Here is a 19,733-nt window from a genome sequence, read left to right as displayed (position 1 = left end):
GCTGCCAGGTAAACACTGAGAGGTGCCCTTGAAGGACGGGACTCCTGCCAGACCGCACCCCATCCTCTGAGAAGCAGGGAAACCAAAGCCAGAGTCAGCCCCTTGGTATGGTTGTTGAGCCTCAGCCAGCTGGCCCCTGGACAGACACTGCCCTCTCCCCAGTTTCCAAGTGGTGTTTTGGGGGAGGAGTGGGGGGCAGGGGACAGATGGCTAGAGACAGCGTAGTACAGACAGCTTGCACCAGCTCTGAAGTCAGAGCACAGGTTTGAATCCTGGCTGCACGGTGGGCTGGCTGCGGTGTGACACTGAACCTGTCGCCAGTCCTCTCTGAGGCTGTTTTCCTGGGCTGTAAAATGGGAGAAGGGGAAGTGTCTTCTGACAGGACAATGGTGAGAGATTAAAGGGTCTAGCCCAGTGCCTGGCACATTGTAGGAACTGACTGTCATCATAGGAGCCCAATATTATTGGTGTGGCCATTGTTGTGTGGTGGGAAGTGGCGGGACTCCTTGGCTCAGACACCACTGAAATGTGTGGCTTCCTCTGAACCCCAGGTTATGGCAAGTTTGCCAGCTCTGTTGGATGCAGCCAGAACTTGTTGGGGAAATTTGTTTGCTTTTTTAAATTTTTTTATTTATTGATTTGAGAGGGGTGGGGGGCATTGATTTGGGGTTCCACATAGTTGCACATTCATTGGTTGGTTCTTGTAAGTTCCCTGGCCAGGGACTGAACCCGAAACCCTGGGTATCAGGTGGATGCTCTAACCAACTGAGCTATGGGCCAGGGATGTTGGGGGAGTTTTAGAGGGCCCACTTTGACCCACCCCCTCAGTTCCAGGTAAGGAAATCCAAGCCTGGGAAGGGAAGTACCCCCCCTCAACACCCGCAATCCCCCCTCCCCCCCCAACACCCGCAATCCTTCCCCCCCCCCACCCCCACCCCCTCCCCCCACTCCCACCCACCCCCCCCTCCCCCCCGCCCGCCCGCCCGCCCAAAAGGTCTCAGGGTGGGCGGGGCAGAGGTCCAGGATACTGGAGGAGGAAGGCAAGAGTCACGCGGCAGGGGGTGTGGTATTGGAAATGCCAGGTTGCTGGGCTGAACCTCCAGTGCAGGTCCCTGAGGCGTTGTTTCTCTCCCCCTGAAACCCCCACCCCCGCTCCGCCCCCCAAGAGCACCCAGCTTCCTGGAAGTAAAGCTCAGGAAGCAGGCTCTGGTTCACATGCCCTGCAGCGTGGTTTGCTGCCTTCATGGTGGTGAGCTAGACAGAAACCGAGGGGATGAACTCCCTGCAAGCCAGGGCGTGCAGATCACATGCCCGTGGGCAGGCTGGTGCCCCCGCAGCAGGGGACGCCCTGGAGGCGCCCAGGGGTGTAGGGGTGCCACGGAGGTGCTTCTGAGAAGCCACGTGGTAGACGCAGCAGGGGGAGGCTTGGATGCCTGTTTACTCCCCGGTCTGGTCCAAGCCTCGCGGAGGAGAATGAAAATGAAAGAGAAAAAGGGCAGCTGCAGGGGGTGGAGGCAGCGTGGCCAAGTCACTGGCCATCCAGGCTCACCATAGCCCCGGAGCTGTCGGAGGGAGAGGCCGCCAGCAGCGTGGCGCTGCGCGCGAGTCCAGGGAACAGCGGTAGGTGCGCAAGGTCCCCTCTGCCGCCCCTGAAGTTCGGCTGGGAATTGAGACTCAGAAGCTACTTGCCGGACGGAGGTCACACAGCAAGGCTGGGAGCAGGGGAAGAGGGTGTGCAGAATGTAGACCTGGGAAACTCGTGGTTTCCAGCATCCCTTGAAGGACCCTGAGCTGGGAACCGGCGCTGGGCTGCAGCGCCCCAAACGCTGGGGCCGAGGGAGGCGGCAGGGAGAGCCCGGAGGGAGGGAGTGTCCGCAGAGGGACTGGGACTCGGAGGGAGAGCGCGGAGCAGAAACAGGTGTTGGGTCAGCCCGGGGCTGACTGAGGGCGCCTCCTAGAGTCTGTAGAGGCGCGCAGGTGAGTGCAGGGGACGCAAGCCCTTCCTCCGTGGGGGCCCTTGAAAGGGGGGGCGTGGGGCTCAGTGTCCCCGTTGGATCATATCTCTGCTCAGACTCTGGAGTCTGGGAACGGCCCCCCTGGGGGGATCCCCTGCAGGGAGGGCTCCGGGAAGTCCAAACTTGGGAAACTTTAGCCGCTGGAGAAATCTGCGCCTCTCTGAGGATATTGGGAGGCGGGGTCTTTCCCGGAATGTCTTTGAAAGTTGGTATCTCTACCTCGCTTTGGGGTCCTGAGCCCCTGGAATGGGGGTGTGCGCTCTCTAGGGCCCCAGAATGCTGGAGTTGGAGCCACCATGTCTAGCTCTGTCTGGGGCCCTTAACACGGCAGTTCTCTGAGTCCCACAGGCCCTCTGTCCACCTGAGACGGGGAGGGGATACAGCCCAGAAGACCACAGCGCCCCGCTTCCAATGGCAGCCAGGGGTTCCTTACTTGGGCAAGAAGTCTTCCATCTGTGCACTTCCCTTCCCCACCCAACCTTCCCCGCCCAAAGAACTACTTCAGGTCAACCAGAAGGTTAAGAAAATTGGCGCTTCTTGTTCTAGCAGTGATGAAGATGCATTTTTCTGCCAAAGGCCATTTGGATATTTTTAATGTCACTAGAGGCCCAGTGCACCAATTTGAGCATCTGTGGGGAGGAGGAGATGGGGGAGGTTGGCCTGCAGGCCTGCCCCATAGGGGCAATCAGGGCTGGTGGGCTGGGGATTAGCTGGCGACCCGCCTCCCATTGGAGTGAGGGGGGGCAATTGGGGGCCAGTGGCTGGAGCAGGGGCCATGGGAGATTGGCTGGCCAGCCCCACCCCCAGTTTTTGTGTGGGGGGCAATCGGGAGAGGGGGCTGGCTGGGGGGAGGGGCTGCGGGCTGATGGGATGGGGTGGGCAATCCGGGGCTGGGCTGGGCTGGCCTGGGGGAAAGGGGGGGAGGGGTTGGCCATCCAACCCCACCCCCTGATCAGCCGGTTGGCTGGCCTCAGTGGGTGTCATAGTGACTGGTTGGTCTGATCATTAAGGCCTTCTGGTCGCTGGCTTTTTATATATATAGATTATCAACTTAAAAATTATCAACTTAAAAATTAGCCTGCTATATTTGGTCAAACATTTAATTAACTCACCCCTAGTGCCTTGGCAGGGCCAGACCAAATGATGTCGCTGGCCAGACATCCCCCATCCCTGTGCCTGGCCTGGTGGAGATGAAGGGGGAGGGGAGGAGACCCCAGCAACTCATCTCCCAAACCCCAGGCTGCCTTAGACAAGGACCTGGTCTCCAAGATGCCAGGATGTGGACTGGAAGGGTCCTCAGAGATAACTGAGCCAGGGGGTCCCAACTTCCCACACATGGAATCCCCTGGAGGCTGTATAGTGTGCAGGTTCCAAGGCCCTGCCCCTAAACCCCATTGGCTAGGCCTGGGGTGGGCCTCCAAATGGCAGGTTAAACCAGTTATCCCAAGCGATTCTTATGTCAGGGGTCCGATGGTCATACACACATTGAGGGGCACAGATGTGCCCCAACCCTTGTACTCTCTCCGTGTGATAGAAACAGCTGAGTAGTTGGTAGAGTCAGAATTTGAATTGAGGTCTTCAGAGCAGAAGGGAGGTTTTCCAAAGACTTGGACACATATGTGGTGAGTGGTCCAAAGACCGTTCTCCAAGAGGCATTGATTGACACTGGTTCTCATAGGGAGGAAACTGGTGCTTTTCTGGTTCTTTTTCATCCTCCTCCTGTTTTGTGTGTAGGAGTCTTTAACAGCACTCTAAAGGCTATGTGGTACTCACTAAGGTTCCTTTTTAACAAACTGGTAAGGCAGCTAACATTATTTTGATAACCGTGTTTTGTTTTTAATGGCAAGTGATACTGTGGTTTGGGTGTGTTGTTTTGTTTTTTTTTTTCATATGAAGTAGTCATAGAAAGTTTTCTTTTTCTAAAATAATAACAAACTTGACCAATGTAACCATTTTAAATGTGCAATTTAGAGGCAGTAAGTGCATTCACGATGTTGTGCAGCCGTAACCACCATCCATCTCCAGAACTTTTTCATCTTCTCCATCTTAGTCTGTCTCCATTAAACAATAACTCCTTATTCTCCTCTCCCCACCCCAGTCCCTGGCAACCACCATTCAACTTTCTGTTTCTAAGAACTTGACTATTCTAGGTGCCTCAGATAAGTGAAATCATGTGGTTGTCCTTTTGTGTCTGACTTCTTTCACTTAGCATAATACCTTCAAAGTGCCTCCATGTTGTAGCCTGGGTCAGAACTTCATTCCTTTTTATGGCTGAGTGATAGTCCAATGTATGGATAGACCACGTTTTGCTTATCTGTTTATCTGTCCATGGGTACTTGAGTTGTTTCCACCTTTTGTCTATTGTGAATAGCGCTTTTATGGCTATTCATGTATATGTCTGAGTCCTTGCCTTCAACTCTAGAAAGTTTTCTTTTTTTTTAATATATATGTTTTATTTATATCAGAGCGGAAGGGAGAGGGAGAGAGAAATAGAAATATCAATGATGAGAGAGAATCATTGATTGGCCACCTCCTGCATGCCCCACACTGGGTATGGAGCCTGCAACCCGGGCTTGTGCCCCAACCGGGAATCAACACAGACCTCCTGGTTCATAGGTTGACGCTCAGCCACTGAGCTATGCCAGCTAAGCTAGAAAGTTTTCTTTTAAAATGAATATATTTGTTTCTTTAAAAATTAATTTAAGGAAAATGCTAAGGTAAATTATAGAATAGGTGGTATGAAGATATGATGAAAAATTCTAAAGGAAGCAGATGATTGGCTGAAGTTTGGGAGACTCTGCATTCGTGTAAAGACCTTGTAGCTATTGTAACAATCTAAGCTGTGGGACTGAGGGCTCCTAGATCAAGGGCAGAGCGGCTGAGGGACTTTTGAAATGAAAAATTTAAGAATAGAGGAAGTGTCCAGCGGTGGCAGAAGCGGAGGTCTATAAAGTTCCCTTGAGGGAAGGAGAATCGTAGCCTTCCTGGTGGTCAAGAATGCCCTGCCAGGTGAGTCAGTATCTTCTTGGCGAGTGGAAACTCAGTTTCCTTGGAAATAAAACCTCTCTTAGTGCTCAGAATGTGTCAAAAAGGAGACACGAGAGGATGCTCATTCAAAAATTCAGATTCCCAGGCCCTGCTTAGACCTACTGAATCAGAACTTAGTGGGGGTGAGGCCCAGGCTGCTATGTGGTTAGCAACTTTTTCCAGACAGGTTCTCTCTCTCTCTCTCTCTCTCTCTCTCTCTCTCTCTCTCTCTCTCTCTCTCTCTCTCTTCTTTCTGGGGCAGTTTTAATTCATAGCCAAGTCTGTCGACTGTTGAGCTCTGTATACAGATCCTGGCAGACAGGGCCAGCCTGGGATTCATCTCGGAGTTTCCAGCACCCAGCAGAAGGCTAAGTGCTGGTTTAGGTGCCATATTAGGTAGAGCGAGGGTTGAGCACAGCAGCCTCATTCCCCTCCCCGCCGCAGCAATCTGGCTCAGGCTCTCTTCCCTCCAAAATGTGTTAACTCCTTTTCCAGGTCATTGACTGCAGCTAGAAATGTTGGGACATGCAAAGGGAAGGCCACTGGAGGGTGGGGAGGCCAGGGAGCCGGAAGGAGGATTACCTTCTGCACTAGCACTGCAGGCACCCCTCAGCCCTTGGCTGCAGCCCTTATAGTGTGTCTCCTCCCTTTTTGTCCCAGGGCCACCAGCCCCCCACCCCCAATAACTGTACCACTTACTGACACATGCACAAACCAAGGTGGTCTTGTTTGAGTTCTAAGATTCCCCAAGTTGTGATGAGGTGGATTCCTTCAATGGGGGTCCAGAGAGATAGGTGGCTTACCTGAGCTCTCAGAACTGGTCTCTGTGGGAGCATCTGTGAGGTTCTTTATATAAAAAAATTTTTTTTTATTGATTTCAGAGAGGAAGGGAGAGAGGAAGAGAGACAGAAACATCAATGATGAGAGAATCATTGATTGGCTGCCTCCTGCATGTCCCACACTGGGGATCGAGCCCGAAACCAGGGCATGCACCCCAACTAGGAATCGAACCAGGACCTCCGGATTCATAGGTTGACATTCAACCACTGAACTATGTCAACTGAGCCAATTGTGGGGTTCTTTATGATTTCCAGACCCCACTTGGGAAAAACCAGAGCCGAGTTGTCTTGGGTGAGGCTCCCTGGGAAGCAAACTAGGAGATGGAGATTTGCACATAGAGGGTTTATTGGAGAGAGGACATGGTTTGTCGGGGAGACCCGAGGGGAAAGGCAGGAAGCAGAACTGGGCAGAGGGAGGAGTTGGGTTACAATATAGTCATATCAAAGGTCTCAGCCAATCCCAGGGGGAACGCTGAAGCTGGGCCAGACTACAGGGTTATCTCACATTGAGACACGGAGATCAGACCTTTGCAGTCACTGCCACCAATCATCACACGTGGGCTACCCCTAGAGAGAGTGTGACTTTGGATTATTTTGAGAGAGCTTGAGCTGTGAGCTTGAGCCAGTTGCCGTCAGCAGCTGTTGCTAATTGTGTTGGTCTGAGCGACACACCACAGTATCCACCACACACGTGTAAATTGTCAAGTCAGAGAGTATCTGGAGGCCAAGGCCTAAACGGTCAGCTGAAGTTGTGTTTTTAACTGTACGCTGGGCAGCCCCTTTTGGGGAGGGGAGGTTCAGGGCCCCCCGCCCCCTTGAACCAAACAGCTCCCTCATCGCCTGTTCTGAGATTCGGGCTCTTTTCAATTTCATTTGAAAGCCACTGCTCTAGAGTGACATTCGTACTTCACAGATGAGGGCACTGGAGACCAGAGACGGAAAAGGGCTCCCCTGTCACAGCCCATCAGATGCAGAGCAGGGCCCAAATCCCAGGTCTCATGAGTCCCTATGTTGATCTCATCCTTGGTCTGTTGAAACTCGGCCATCTCTATGGCCATGCCCGTCCACTCCCTCCCCCCTCCCTCCTATTGCTGAGAAGCCCTGTGATCAGGGCCTGAGCCAATCATGCTTCCATTTTTGGCTTTCCTGCTCTGAGGCCCCTTTGTTCAGCACAGAGGGGCTGGGGAGCTGTGATGGAAATGCCAAGATACTTGAGGGTGCTGGAACTGGGGGGGGGGGGGGGTAGGTCCACTGGCATCCAATGGAACTCCATGCCTCACAGTTCCCAGACAGCTTATCTCTTAACCGCCTTTCAGTCCAAACTGGCATCAGAGCTGGAAAGACACACCTACCATCCCAGATGCCACAATTCCCATGCTTCCTGCTTCTCCCCTTTGTGGAGTTGACCGTGTGGGTGTGCAGGGCCAGTCCCCTCCAAGACCTTCTGTCGCAATAGACCCTCCTGTGCCATTGTGGGGCAGAACAGTTTAATCCTGCGTCTTTCTGCCCCAATCACCCACCCATTCCAAGCCATCCTCTTTCTAGCAGGTCAGAGACAGAAGGGACCTTAGAGGGTCTCTGAGACAAGGGTTACAAACCCAAACGCCTGAAGGACCATAATAGTGCAAAATGGGGTCAGGCAGAAGGCAATAGGGGATAGTGGGAACTTTGGCAACAATCGTGTACTCTATATGGAGACGTTGCAAGAGTAATTAAGACACCCATATACAAACTCAGATTGCCTTGGGAGATAAAATACCTAGGCCTATGGGTCTGACTCAACCCTCATTTTTGAGTCATATTCCAAGTCAAGCCCCCTGAGGCATAAGAGCCTGCAGTTAGAGTCGAGTGCCAGAGCTAACCAATAGCAGTATTTCCAGACCTCTCCTGACATGGAGCTTGTCTGGCCTGCTGCCCTCTTGTACATGCTCACACTCATGCACACACTTGCATGCACACAGGTCTTCTGATCTCCCTGCCTGGAAGAGAAGAGACTAGAACAGCCGTGGGCAAACTACGGACCGCGGGCCGGATCCGGCCCGTTTGAAATGAATAAAACTATTGAAATAAAAGACTGTACCCTTTTATGTAATGATGTTTACTTTGAATTTATATTAGTTCACACAAACACTCCATCCATGCTTTTGTTCCGGCCTTCCGGTCCAGTTTAAGAACCCATTGTGGCCCTCGAGTCAAAAAGTTTGCCCACCCCTGGACTAGAACCTCCAGCCACTTCCAGCCCCATAAACCCCTCAGCATTGCCACATACCTCAGTTTCCCTTCTGTCTCTTGTGACTTCCTCAAGTCCCTCTAGGAAGTGAAAGTCTTGAGTGGGACCAGCAGTTTCTTATTTTCCTGCGGTGCCCGCGTTGGGCTGGCAGACAGCGGGCCAGAGTGCTGGGGATTTCTCCTCTGACGGCGGCCCTGCCTTCCCCTGTCCTCCTCCAAGCTCTGGCCATTCTCATCTCCTCCCCCCAGAACTGCAGGCTCTTGGGCCCAGATTGCCCCTTCTGGGGTAGCCTACAGGGTCTCAAGAGTGCAGGTGTTCCTTTCCCAGTATCAATAGGTGCCAGGCTCTGTTGGGGAGCCACAGAGATACTCCACCCCATGAAGCGTCCATCGTGTTTGACTTTGCTTTGTTTCTTTTTTTATTTTAAATATATTTTATTGGTTTTTTACAGAGAGGAAGGGAGAGGGATAGAGAGTTAGAAACATCAATGAGAGAGAAACATCGACCAGCTGCCTCCTGCACACCCCCTACTGGGGATGTGCACACAACCCAGGTACATGCCCTTGACCAGAATCAAACCTGGGACCTTTCGGTCTGCAGGCCAACGCTCTATCCACTGAGCCAAACCGGTTAGGGCTGCTTTGTTTCTTGTAAACTTCAGGAGCCTTTCAACCTTGCTAACTACACACCTCACTTCATAGCACTCTGTGGTCTTTGGTCCACATAAGGCAGCTCTTCAGTTTCCCTCTTCCCTTTCTGTCGCCCATTCCAATGCATTAAGTGTGTGTCCTTTTGTATATATGTGTCCTTTCTTTTAAATTGAATTTATTGGGGTGACATTGGTTAATAACATGATAGAATTTTCCAGTGCATACCAGTAACTCTATAATACATCACCTGTATGCTGCATGGTAAACTCACTACCAAAAGTCTAGTCCCCTTCCATCACCGTATAGTTGACCCCCTTTATCTTCTTCCTCCTGTTTGTATGTGTTCTTGTAAAATATGCGTTGCTTTTTGTATGTGCATGTTGTCACTCTGCACGTCTAGAACTGGGCTACCAGAGTTCATCCTGTTTTTTTACTTTTTAACTCTGTACTGTTCTATGACAGTCCACCCGTGTTGCTCTGTGTGCATTTGGTCTGCTGCTTCTAATCACTGCACCATCCCTCCATGGGTTGTAGGGGCTACTTTTTCCTGTCCCTCCCCCAGCAAGGGACGACAGGTGGCCTCCAACTCCCTGTCACCACTCAGAGCACAGCAGTGAGTATCCTCAGATGTGTGTCCTTGTGGAGCTATGGGAATAGTTATTGGAGCTGCACAGACCCAAGAACAGAGTTGCTGGGTTGTAGGGTCTCTGCATCCTTAGCTATGCTACGTGGTCCAGGTTCTTCTCTGGGGCGGTCACATCAGCCCTCTCCCTCCAGCCCGTTTGAGAGCATTGCCCAGCTTTCCAATTTTTTCCGGTTGTACAGTGTCAAGTGACAACTTGCTGTTTTCACTGTGGAGCTTACAGCTTAGAAACACGTCCTGATGTGTCACTGTAGGCGAGTCACAGCAAACAGATGAGGTAGACACGCAATGCCAAACCAGCACAGTAGACCTCACAACCCAGCGAGGCTAGGTCACCCGTGTGAACTCACACAGTTACTGTGGAACTGGGGTTTGAACCCAGAGCTCACCTTCTTAACCCCGGTACTATTATGATCCTATTTTTTCCCTCTTCTAAAATATTACCCAGGTCTGCACCACACCTTTCTAGGCAGGGACTTTATTTTGAAACCTCTTTAGGGGCCCTGGAGACCCGAGCTGGTGCTTTTCTTGTAGGAGATGCTCAGTAAATCATTGTGTTACAGAGAGAAAAAAATGAGGTTTCTTTGTGTTTATCTGGAGGACTGCAGGGTGCAAGAGAAAAGAGGAACTTATTTGACCTGAGACCCACAGAGATGCTGATTGGGTGCTGATTGTGGTAGATAAGTATCTCTGGGTCTCTGCTTCCTACCACTGTCTGACCTCCGGAAGCAGCTTCTTATGAGGGTGCTGAGGGGGCCTTGGTGGAATAGAAAGGAGAAAGGCACGAGAAATCTAGAATCCCAAAAGGTCGTGACTGTATGGACTCGCACAGCCAGTTGGTGAAACTCGGGTTCCGAGGGGTAAAGAAATGAACTCAAGATCAAAGATAGCCCGGCTGGCATGGTTCAGTGGTTGAGCATCAACCTATGAACCAGGAAGTCTCGGTTTGATTCCTGGTCGGGGTGAATGCTTGGGTTGCAGGCTCGGTCCCCATTGAGGGGCATTCAGGAGGCAGCCATTAAATGATTCTCTCTCATCATTGATGTTCCTATCTCTCCCTTTTTCTTCCTCTCTGAAATTATGTGTGTGTGTGTGTGTGTGTGTGTGTGTATAATTTTTTTTTAAGATCAAAGGTAGAGCTGGAACTCAAACCCATGTCTCTAGACACACAGTTCTGAGATTTTTCCATTCCTTCCAGAGGAGAAGTTCATAGTCAACAAGTAGGAAGGTATCACTTCTCATCCTCTTGCAGTGCAGAGCAGTGCTGAAGGTTTTGGGGGGGCAACAGAGGAGCCCCTTTCTCCCTCTCAATTCCTCCTCAGACCCTCAAAGATATATGCCCTCTTCCTGGGAGGATGTTATGTTGACACAAGAAGAGCTTCATAAACGGAACGCCAAGCTGCTCGGGTCTGACTAAGGACATTCTGGTCACACTTGATTTCCCCAGGGCGGGCGGGGGTGGGGGGGAAGGAAAAATGAATTTTTATTTCAGAAACCATTTTGGTGCATACACTCTTTCAAAACCTACAGTATAGTCTGAAATGAAAATAGAACTGATCCCCAGAAGGGACTTTTGGTGGCAAAAGGACTAGGAACATTTTTTCAGTTGGATGTGGAAGGTGGTAGCCCCAGGGGAAGGGTGGGTTCAAAGAGGACCTTCTAAAAATACTGCCCATTTATCAAAAACACACAGACTGCTCTGCTGCGCCCCAGAAGCTCCTCAAAAGGAGAAATAATCTTGCCACCCACATCCTCTCTCGCTGGGTGAAGGCACCTCCCCAGGGGCACTGGGGGCCAAGAGTGACTAGCAGAAGCTAAGACTTGGGAGCCAGGCAGGCGGTTCAGAACCCAGCTCCCCACTCTTCTCTCTGAGCCTGATTCTTCCTCGGAGGAAAGGGAATACAAATAGCTAATGTGTGAGTTAGACTAAATGGGGTCATGTTTATACATCATGTCATTTGGTGCTTGGCACTCAGAAGGCACCTGTGAATTCTAGTTACACATCATTCCTGTTCATGGAGGGAGCCCACCATGTGCTGGAACCCAGGTTTAGGTGAGTGAGACAGACAGGGGCCTGCCCTCCCAGGGCTCCGCCTCTATGGTCTGCCCTGTGCTGGGCAGCTGAAGGGGCCTCTCTCCTCTGCAGTGTGGTGACCAGGGCCATCTCTGCCATCAGCCTCCCCTGCCCCCCCCCCCCGCCCCCTGGAATTGCAGGTGGGAGAAAGGGTCTAGTTGAAGGGCCTTTGAATAATATCCTAAGCATCTAGAGCAGTGGTTCTCAACCTTCCTAATGCCGTGACCCTTTAGTCCCTCATGTTGTGGTGACCCCCAACCATAAAATTATTTTCATTGCTACTTCATAACTGTAATTTTGCTACTGTTATGAATCGTCATGTAAATATCTGATATGCAGGATGTATTTTCATTGTTACAAATTGAACATAATTAAAGCATAGTGATTAATCACAAAAACAATATGTAATTATATATGTATTTTCCAGTGGTCTTAGGCAACCTCTGTGAAAGGGTCATTTGACCCCCAAAGGGGTCGCGACCCACAGGTTGAGAACCGCTGATCTAGAGACACAGGAAACATGGTCGTGGGACCACTTGAGGGGAGAAGAGCTAGACTGAGAGACAAGTAGATCTTGGCATGAATGGGAGGCGCTGTGGCCTTGCTGGAGATCTAGAGTAGGAGCCTAGACTCTTGGGTCTGAGTCCCAGCTCAGACTTAACGGGCTTCCTCTGACTGTGGGCCTCCTGAGGGCTTGGTGCACCACACAGAGCCCCCCTTGGCCTTTTGAGGGTCCCTCACGGTAGGTTTCATTATTCTGATCCAGTGGTGGGAAAATGGATACTCAGTTAAGTCACTTGCCTAAGGCCTCCAGCCAGAATTCAAACTCAGGCTCTGCAGCCAGGCGGCCTTGGACAAGTGTTTGAGAATCCTCCTCTGACTAGAAGGCATACCACCCCATCCTGCCTTCTCCCTGAGGCTCTTTGGGAGCTCAGTCGGAGGGCATGGAGGTGGAGGCAGAAATCTATTGTGAGCTGCAAATCCCTGTCTACTTAAGAGGATGTTTGCAAAGTGCAGGGTTCATTTTGGGGAAGGGAGGTGTCATGGTGCATGTTGGGGGTATCGAGTAGACTTCTTCTTGCCCAGGTTGAGCAGACCCTGGGGTGGCTTCTCTTAGACACCTTCTTGGTGGTGGTGATGAGTGGTGGCAGTGGGCAGTGATTACACTGTTCCTATGGGGACTGTGAGGCTTCCTTAAGCAAAACAACAGAAATCTTGGCTTGACAATGTGGAGATTCAGGCAGGAGTGGAAGAGAAAGGGTCCCTTAGTCAACCTCAGAGGTAAGAGGTGAATTATAATAAGATAATAATAATAATAATAATCCTTTATTATAAAGAGGTAATATGCAAATTACCCCTCACACCATCACAAGATGGCTCCGCCCACAGCGGAGGTGGGGTTCTCATAATGAGCCATCAGCAGGGACGTGAGGCTGCATGGTGCCGGGCTGGGGCGGGGAACCTCAGGCTGCACCCCCTGCCTGACAGGGCTTGACAGGGACCTCAGGCCATGCCCCCCACCCTGGCGCCAGGCTGGGGGACCTCAGGCCGTGCACTCTGCCCATTGGGGCTTGATGGGGTACCTCAGGACATGCCCCCCTGCTCAGTGGGACTTGATGGGGGACCTCAAGGTGCACCCCCAACTCTGGCGGGGGCACCTCAGGTTGCGCCCCCCACCCCAGCGCCAGGCCGGGGGACCTCAAGCCATGCCCATGCCCAGCAGGGTTTGACGGGGGACTTGAAGGCGCACCCCCCACCCGGCAGGGCTTGACAGGGGTGGGGCCGGCCAGGTCTGGATCTCACCCAATGGGGGTGGGGGCAGCTGGGTCTGGGTCCCGCGTGATTTTGAGGTGTGCGTGGGTGGGTGAGGACTTGACTCTGAGTCCCACGGCGCACCCCAGACTCTGACAGGAGGAAGATTTTCATATACATTTTACTAATTTTATTTTATCTCTGACACTTCTATTATAAAGAGAAAATAGCAATATTAAAATATTTCCTCTAATTCTCTTTTAATGTGCACGAATTTTGTGCACCAGGCCACTAGTAATAATAATAATAATGGCCATTGCCCATATTGTACTCATCATGTATATGTGGATGCTGTTCTAAGCTTCCATTCATTAAGTGCTTACTAAGCACCAGTCACCTCCCAAGGGCACTACATGAATTAATTTACCTAACCCCTAGGAGTTACCAGTTATTTTAATCTCTGTTTTATAGGTGGGGAAACTGATGCTCTGAGAGGTTTAAAAAATGAACTTTCCTGGGAGGTTGGGGGTAAATGGGGGGGATGAGGACACATTTATAATACCTTAACTAATAAAAAAAAAAATGAACTTTCCAGGTTGGGGTGGGTTTGTCGGTAGCAGTGTTTTCAGAGTCAGGCAATTTGACTCCAAAACTTCCATGAATTGCCTTCTTTCTCTTTGTCAGTGTAGTTTCCTACGTTTGGCCACATTTAGTGATATTGCCCAAAGTTTGAAGCTGAGCCTGTCTATTGGTGAGGCTCAGCTTCAAACTTTGCCCTGTGAGAAAACAGAGATTGGATAACTTGACCAAAGTTATATAACGCATTCCTGGAATTGCTGGGGTCAGTCCTGGGTTGTTAGCACTAAGTCTAACTGCCTGGAAAAAGAGGCAGATGGCTACAAAATAGACTCCCAACAAGTAGCATGGACTGAAAGTGGGAGGCAGGCAGCAGGCAAGATTTGGGGCAGGGATATCTTTCCTCCCCATCCTTGAGAAAATGGTAGATTTCTTGGGGCTCTCAGGCCACGTGTTGGGAGAGATGCAGCCCTTCTCTCTTCCTGGTCTCCCCGCCTCCCTGCCTTGGCCCAGGAAAAGGGCGGTAGCTTGGCCTTTCAGTTATGCTTCCTCCAGTCATGGCTGGCTGGGCCCTGATGCAAACCTGTTGTTTGGGTTCCTGTAACCACCGCCTAATGCATTATAATAGGCAACTCCAGCCAGGGCCCTCTGTTGGATTGGAAAGTCCATTCTCTGTCTTCTGGGTCTGTGCTGAGATCCCACTCCCACCCCCCACCCCTCCCATCAGTAGTGAGAGTTGTTGAGTGAAAGGAAAAGAGCACCTGGAAGGTAGTGAGTTGTGTGTATTTTCTCACAATCTCACCCTCCTACTGTCCTTCCCCATTTTAACTCTGCTTTCTTCTGGGTCAGGTGGGGGTTCTCAGAAGGCTCTCTCACATCCCTGGCCTTCAAGGCCAGCTCTTCTCTCACCTCCTCCAAGAAGCTTCCTCTGATTCCTTCCAACATGTATCTGTGTCCCATGTGCGTTGAATGGTGGCACCCAAAAGGATATAAACACATCAAATCCCTAGAGCCTGAGAATGTGACCTTATTTTGGATATGGGCCTTTGCAGTAATTAGGTTAAGAATCTTGAAATGAGAGCTGGATTATCCGGGTGGGCCCTACATCCAATGGCAAGTGTCCTTATAAGAAAAAGGCAGAAACTTTGAGACACAAAGAGGTGATGTGACCACAGAGGCAGAGATTAGAGTGTCTTGGCCAACAAGGACACATGCTAAGGAATGCCATCAGTTCCCAGAAGCTAGAAGAGACAAGGAAGGATTCTCCTCCAGAGCCTCCAGGGACCAGGGCCCTGTCAGCACCTTGATTTTGGAGTTCTGGCTTGAAGAACGGAGAGAATAAGGCTTTATTGTTTTAAGGTGCTCATTTTGTGGTGGTTTGTTGCAGCAGTAGACTACCTGAACTACCTGTATTGGAGCCACACAGGTGAGGCTTCAAATTGGCTTTAGCCGGCAGGTGCTAGCCTACCTTCCAGGGTTAGTGTTTTGTTTTGTTTTAAAAACTTGCCCTGCTGGTGTTTCTCAGTGGTTAGAGCGTCAGCCCTCACACCAAACGGTCGCAGGTTAGATTCCTGGTCATGGGCACATACCTGGATTGGAGGCAACCAATCAGTGTCTCTCTCTCACATAGATGTTTCTTTCTCTCTCTCCCCCTTCCCCCATCTCTTAAAAAAAATAAAATCAGTGGGGAAAAAATAAAAAACTTTATTGGGATATGATTCATACATCATACAATGCACCCATTTAAATCCAATGGTCTTTTTAGCATATTCCCACAGTTGTGCAATCCTCTGCACAATCAATTTTAGAACATTTTCATCATCCTCCCCAAAAGAAACCCTGTACCTTTAACAGTTGCTCCCCATTTCCCCCCACAACTCCACCCCAATCCTAGCTACTAATCTATCTGCCTCTAAAGATTTGCCTATTCTGCATATTTCATATAAATGGAATCATATGACATGCAGGCCTTTCTGTCTGACTTCTTTCACTTAGCATGATTGTTTTCAGGTTTCATCCATGTTGTAGCATATGTCAATACTTATTTCTTTTTATGGCTGAATAGCATTCCACTGTATGGATTTACCACATCCTGTTTACCCATTCCTGCACTGATGGACATTTAAGTTGCTTCTGTTATTTTGGCTGTTACGAATTATACATAAGTTTTTGTGTGGACATGTCCAAGGTTATCTTAAAGATTAAATGAAGTAGCATCTAAGGTACTTTCTATGGCCTTTAACAAAGGATAATGAAAGATCTTACAGAAAATCTGCCCCAACTGCTTCAATTTACAGATTAGGAAACAGGTACAGAGAGGAGCAGAAAATTGCTCAAGGTCACCCACAGCAGTAGAGCATTACAGCTAAATGTAGGTCCCTGAGTCAGTCTGCCCAGACCAAATCCTGGTTCCACTTGGATTTGCGTTACCTTCTGTAACTCACTTCATCTCTCAGAGACTTAGTTTACTGGAAGAGGCAAGGAAGGATTCTCCCCTAGAGCCATAGTATAAAATAAGGATCGTGATAATACCCGCCTCAGATAGTTATTGATGTGAGGAGTAAGGGCACTAGCCTATGGGGCTGGCACATAGGTGCTCTCTGTCCTAGCTGTCATCATTTGTGGCCGTGCAGGATGTGGAACTCGGGTCTCCTGGCTTACCATGTGTGAGATGTCTTGACTCTGCACTTCTCCAGTTTCCTCTCCTGTGTTATGAGCATCTTCCTAGTGTAAGTTTTTTGCGGGAAGGAACTATGGCGTCCTCTTCCCATGTCCTGAGCATATAAGAGGAGCTGACTGAGCTCTTTTGCGCACTTTCGTTGGCTACCCTAACCCCGGCCTTTACCAAGTAACCCAGCTGGTAACTGTGTCAATTCTCTGCATCTTTTCAACCTCTGATAAGATGACCACGTGTGTCTCCCTTCCAGGCAGTGGACAGTGTCCCACCATGGAGCTGGGGCCTCTAGAAGGTGGGTACCTGGAGCTGCTCAACAGCAATGCCGACCCTTTGCAGCTCTACCACCTCTATGACCAGATGGACCTGGCTGGAGAGGAAGAGATCGATCTCTGCTCAGGTGCGCTCTCCTCCTTCTCGTCCCTCCCAAGACCCTCCCCATCCTCAGCCTGCAGTGGAGACTGGCAGCAACCAGTGTAAGCGCGGGCCACGGAGCTCCGGTCAGCACCGCGGACAGCTCCTGTCCCTGGCAGGAGGCTGGCTCTCTCACTGGGAACGTCTCCCAGCCCAGCCCCGCTGCTCTCTTCTGCCTTTCCTCGCCAGCCCTCTTCCCAGATCTCTCCTGTCTCATTCAAGGGGCTTTTCCCCACAGAACCTGACACAGACACCATCAACTGCGAGCAGTTCAGCAGGCTGTTGTGCGACATAGAAAGTGATGAAGAGACCAAGGAAGCTTATGCCAATATCGGTGAGAAAGTACTCCGAGCCCAGAAAAAGGACAGTTAAGGGGAAAGGTGTTTTTCCTCTTTTGTTAATCTCCCCCATTCGCCATGAGCCATAGCCCCTCTCTCACAAATCAGGGCAAGGGGGATGTGGGGCGAGGGCTCAAAGAACAGACTCCAGGGCGGACTCCAAGAAGATGGAGAAAAGTGAGGGAAAGGGACCCCTCCACTAATGACCCACAGGCAAACAAAACCTCACTTTGACATCCTTTGCCTCCATTTCTCTACCTTTTTCTATTTCTTGTTCTTTCCTCCCTTTGAACAAACCCCATGCTATACATCCTTCCCTCCCATTCTCCCCAGCTCGTAAGCCAAACTACTCTAATCACCAGATGTGTTGCATCCTTTACAACAGAAGAAGTGGGCATTATTGGCATCTCCATTTTACAGATAATGAAATGAAGTTCAGAGGTGAAGCAGTCTACCCAAACCTGCATTAGAGATAGCCATGGGCAGGCCTGAAATTCTAAGCGACGTCTTTCTCATTTCAGGGTCTTACACTTAACCACAAAAAGGGAAGTGTCTGGGGTGGGAAGGTTTGCTAAGGCATAAGCTGAGAGGCTGGATTGCAGCTTTACAAAGAGCGAGGCTTTTGGAAGGGTGGAAATCTTGGGAGAGAGGTGTTTGCATTATTGTTGTTTGGGGCTGGGTGGGGTAAGGATCCCTCCTCACCGGAGCCACCACTATCCCACATGGAGACGTTGTTGAGGTGGAAAAAGGCAGCCCTTGTTCTGGAAGACACAGCCTCCACCAGAAAGTAACCGCTTGGCTATTAAAGTGCAGGCTGAGCCCTGGCCGCGTGCTCAGCTGGTTGTAGCTCAGCTGGTTGTAGGTTGTCTTGTACACCAAAAGGTGGTGGTGGTGGTGGGGGGGGGGGGTTGATTCCTGGTCAGGGCACTTACCCAGGTTGCAGGTTGGATCCCTGGTTTGGGGTGTGCGAAGGAGGCAATCAATCAATAGTTCTCCCATCGATGTTTCTCTCTCTCCTCTCCCTAAAATCAATTTTATTTTATTTATTTATTTTTTAAATATATTTTATTGACTTTTTTACAGAGTGGAAGGAAGAGGGATAGAGAATTAGAAACATCAAAGAGAGAGAAACCTCAATCAGCTGCCTCCTGCACACCCCCTACTGGGGATGTGCCCACAACCAAGGTATATGCCCTTGACCGGAATCGAACCTGGGACCCTTCAGTCCGCAGGCCGATGCTCTATCCACTGAGCCAAACCAGTTAGGGCTAAAATCAATTTTAAAATATTTAAAGTGCCGGCTGAATTTCCTGCCCCCCATTTGCCCTCTTAGCTGGGCACCTTGTACCCTGAACAACCTGCACAGCTGTTCTTAGTTGCCCTTTTCCTGGCAACCCCAGGAGCACGTCACTCAGGAGGCCTGTGGTCAGCGCAAATGTGGCTGGTCTTTCCCAGGGCACAGTCCAGTGTCGGGCCAGGGCAGAGGATGGAGAGGTGTCTCAAATTACAGAACCGAGAGCCTGCCTGCTTCCTTTCTTCCTGGGAATTTACTTGCAGGAAGCAGAAGTGTTTGGGGCTGAGGGCACTCACACTTCCTCACAGCGGGAGGCTGTAGTAAAGGATTTGGGGGTTTCTCCCTTAGGGGCATCTACACAGGAAGTGGAACTGCCTGAGCTCCTCAAGTCTGTGGGTTTGCTCCTGGGCACGCAATCATTTGAGACATCCTGAAATATTACATTGGCTTTTATATGTGTAAGAAATGGGAATAATAATCACACTTTCTTCAGGGAACGGCTGGAGAGGATTGAATACATGTATATGTGTAAAGCAGTTAGAAAAGGAATTTGCAAAGAGTACGCATTCAATAAGTATTAGGTACCATGCCACCCCTATAGTCATCATCATCCTTATCATCATCATCATCATCATCATCATTATTTTTGCCCTTACTCCATTCCTCAGCTCAGAAGCCTTTAATGACTCCCTATTATCTATAAAATTAAGTCCTAACTTTCTCCAACATGAAACTTCTCCTGCAGATACCTGTCTCTCAGAGTTTCCCATATGTATCCCAAATATCCAGAAAGCCCCCACTCTCGACCTCTCAGGCTCTGCCCCATCTTTCAAGGCCTGGCTCCAGGATCCCTTCCTCTGGGAAGCCCTTCCTGACTGCCCCATCCCACTCTCTTCCCTGACCTCCTGCCATGATCGTTGTCTTCCTATTGGTTCCAAACCACATTCTCCTTCATATAATTAGCCACTTCATTTATTGAGTGCCTACTGTGTACTGACTACTGTGTTGAATGCTTTAAATGCAGAGCTTCTAATTCTCACCATCGGTCCGTGGTTGTAGGCATTATTTATTCTCATGACACAGATGATGAAATGGGGGCCCAGAGAGGTTAAGTAACTGGCCCAAGGTGGCATAGTCGGGGAGAGAGCTGGAATTGAAACTCAAGCCCCCCTGACAACTCATCCACACTGCCCTGCACTCCTTTAGA

At 50.2% G+C, this 19,733-nt stretch overlaps 1 protein-coding gene across 1 annotated transcript in view; it reads left to right on the top strand.

Annotated features, from left to right (window-relative positions):
• Positions 1-1,215: 1,215 nt before the first annotated feature.
• Positions 1,216-19,733, top strand: part of CIITA (class II major histocompatibility complex transactivator) — a gene marked incomplete at its 5' end in the record, with an annotated part of 41,776 nt that continues 23,258 nt past the window's right edge. The window contains 4 exon segments of the mRNA XM_081089944.1: positions 1,216-1,540; positions 1,543-1,624; positions 16,738-16,880; positions 17,133-17,228. Coding sequence (XP_080946070.1) covers positions 1,216-1,540; positions 1,543-1,624; positions 16,738-16,880; positions 17,133-17,228 — 646 coding nt within the window.

The sequence above is a fragment of the Myotis nattereri genome, assembly GCF_964212035.1.
Source record: "Myotis nattereri genome assembly, chromosome: 4".
Lineage (NCBI taxonomy): Eukaryota > Metazoa > Chordata > Mammalia > Chiroptera > Vespertilionidae > Myotis > Myotis nattereri.
This window is presented reverse-complemented; position numbering and strand designations above follow the sequence as displayed.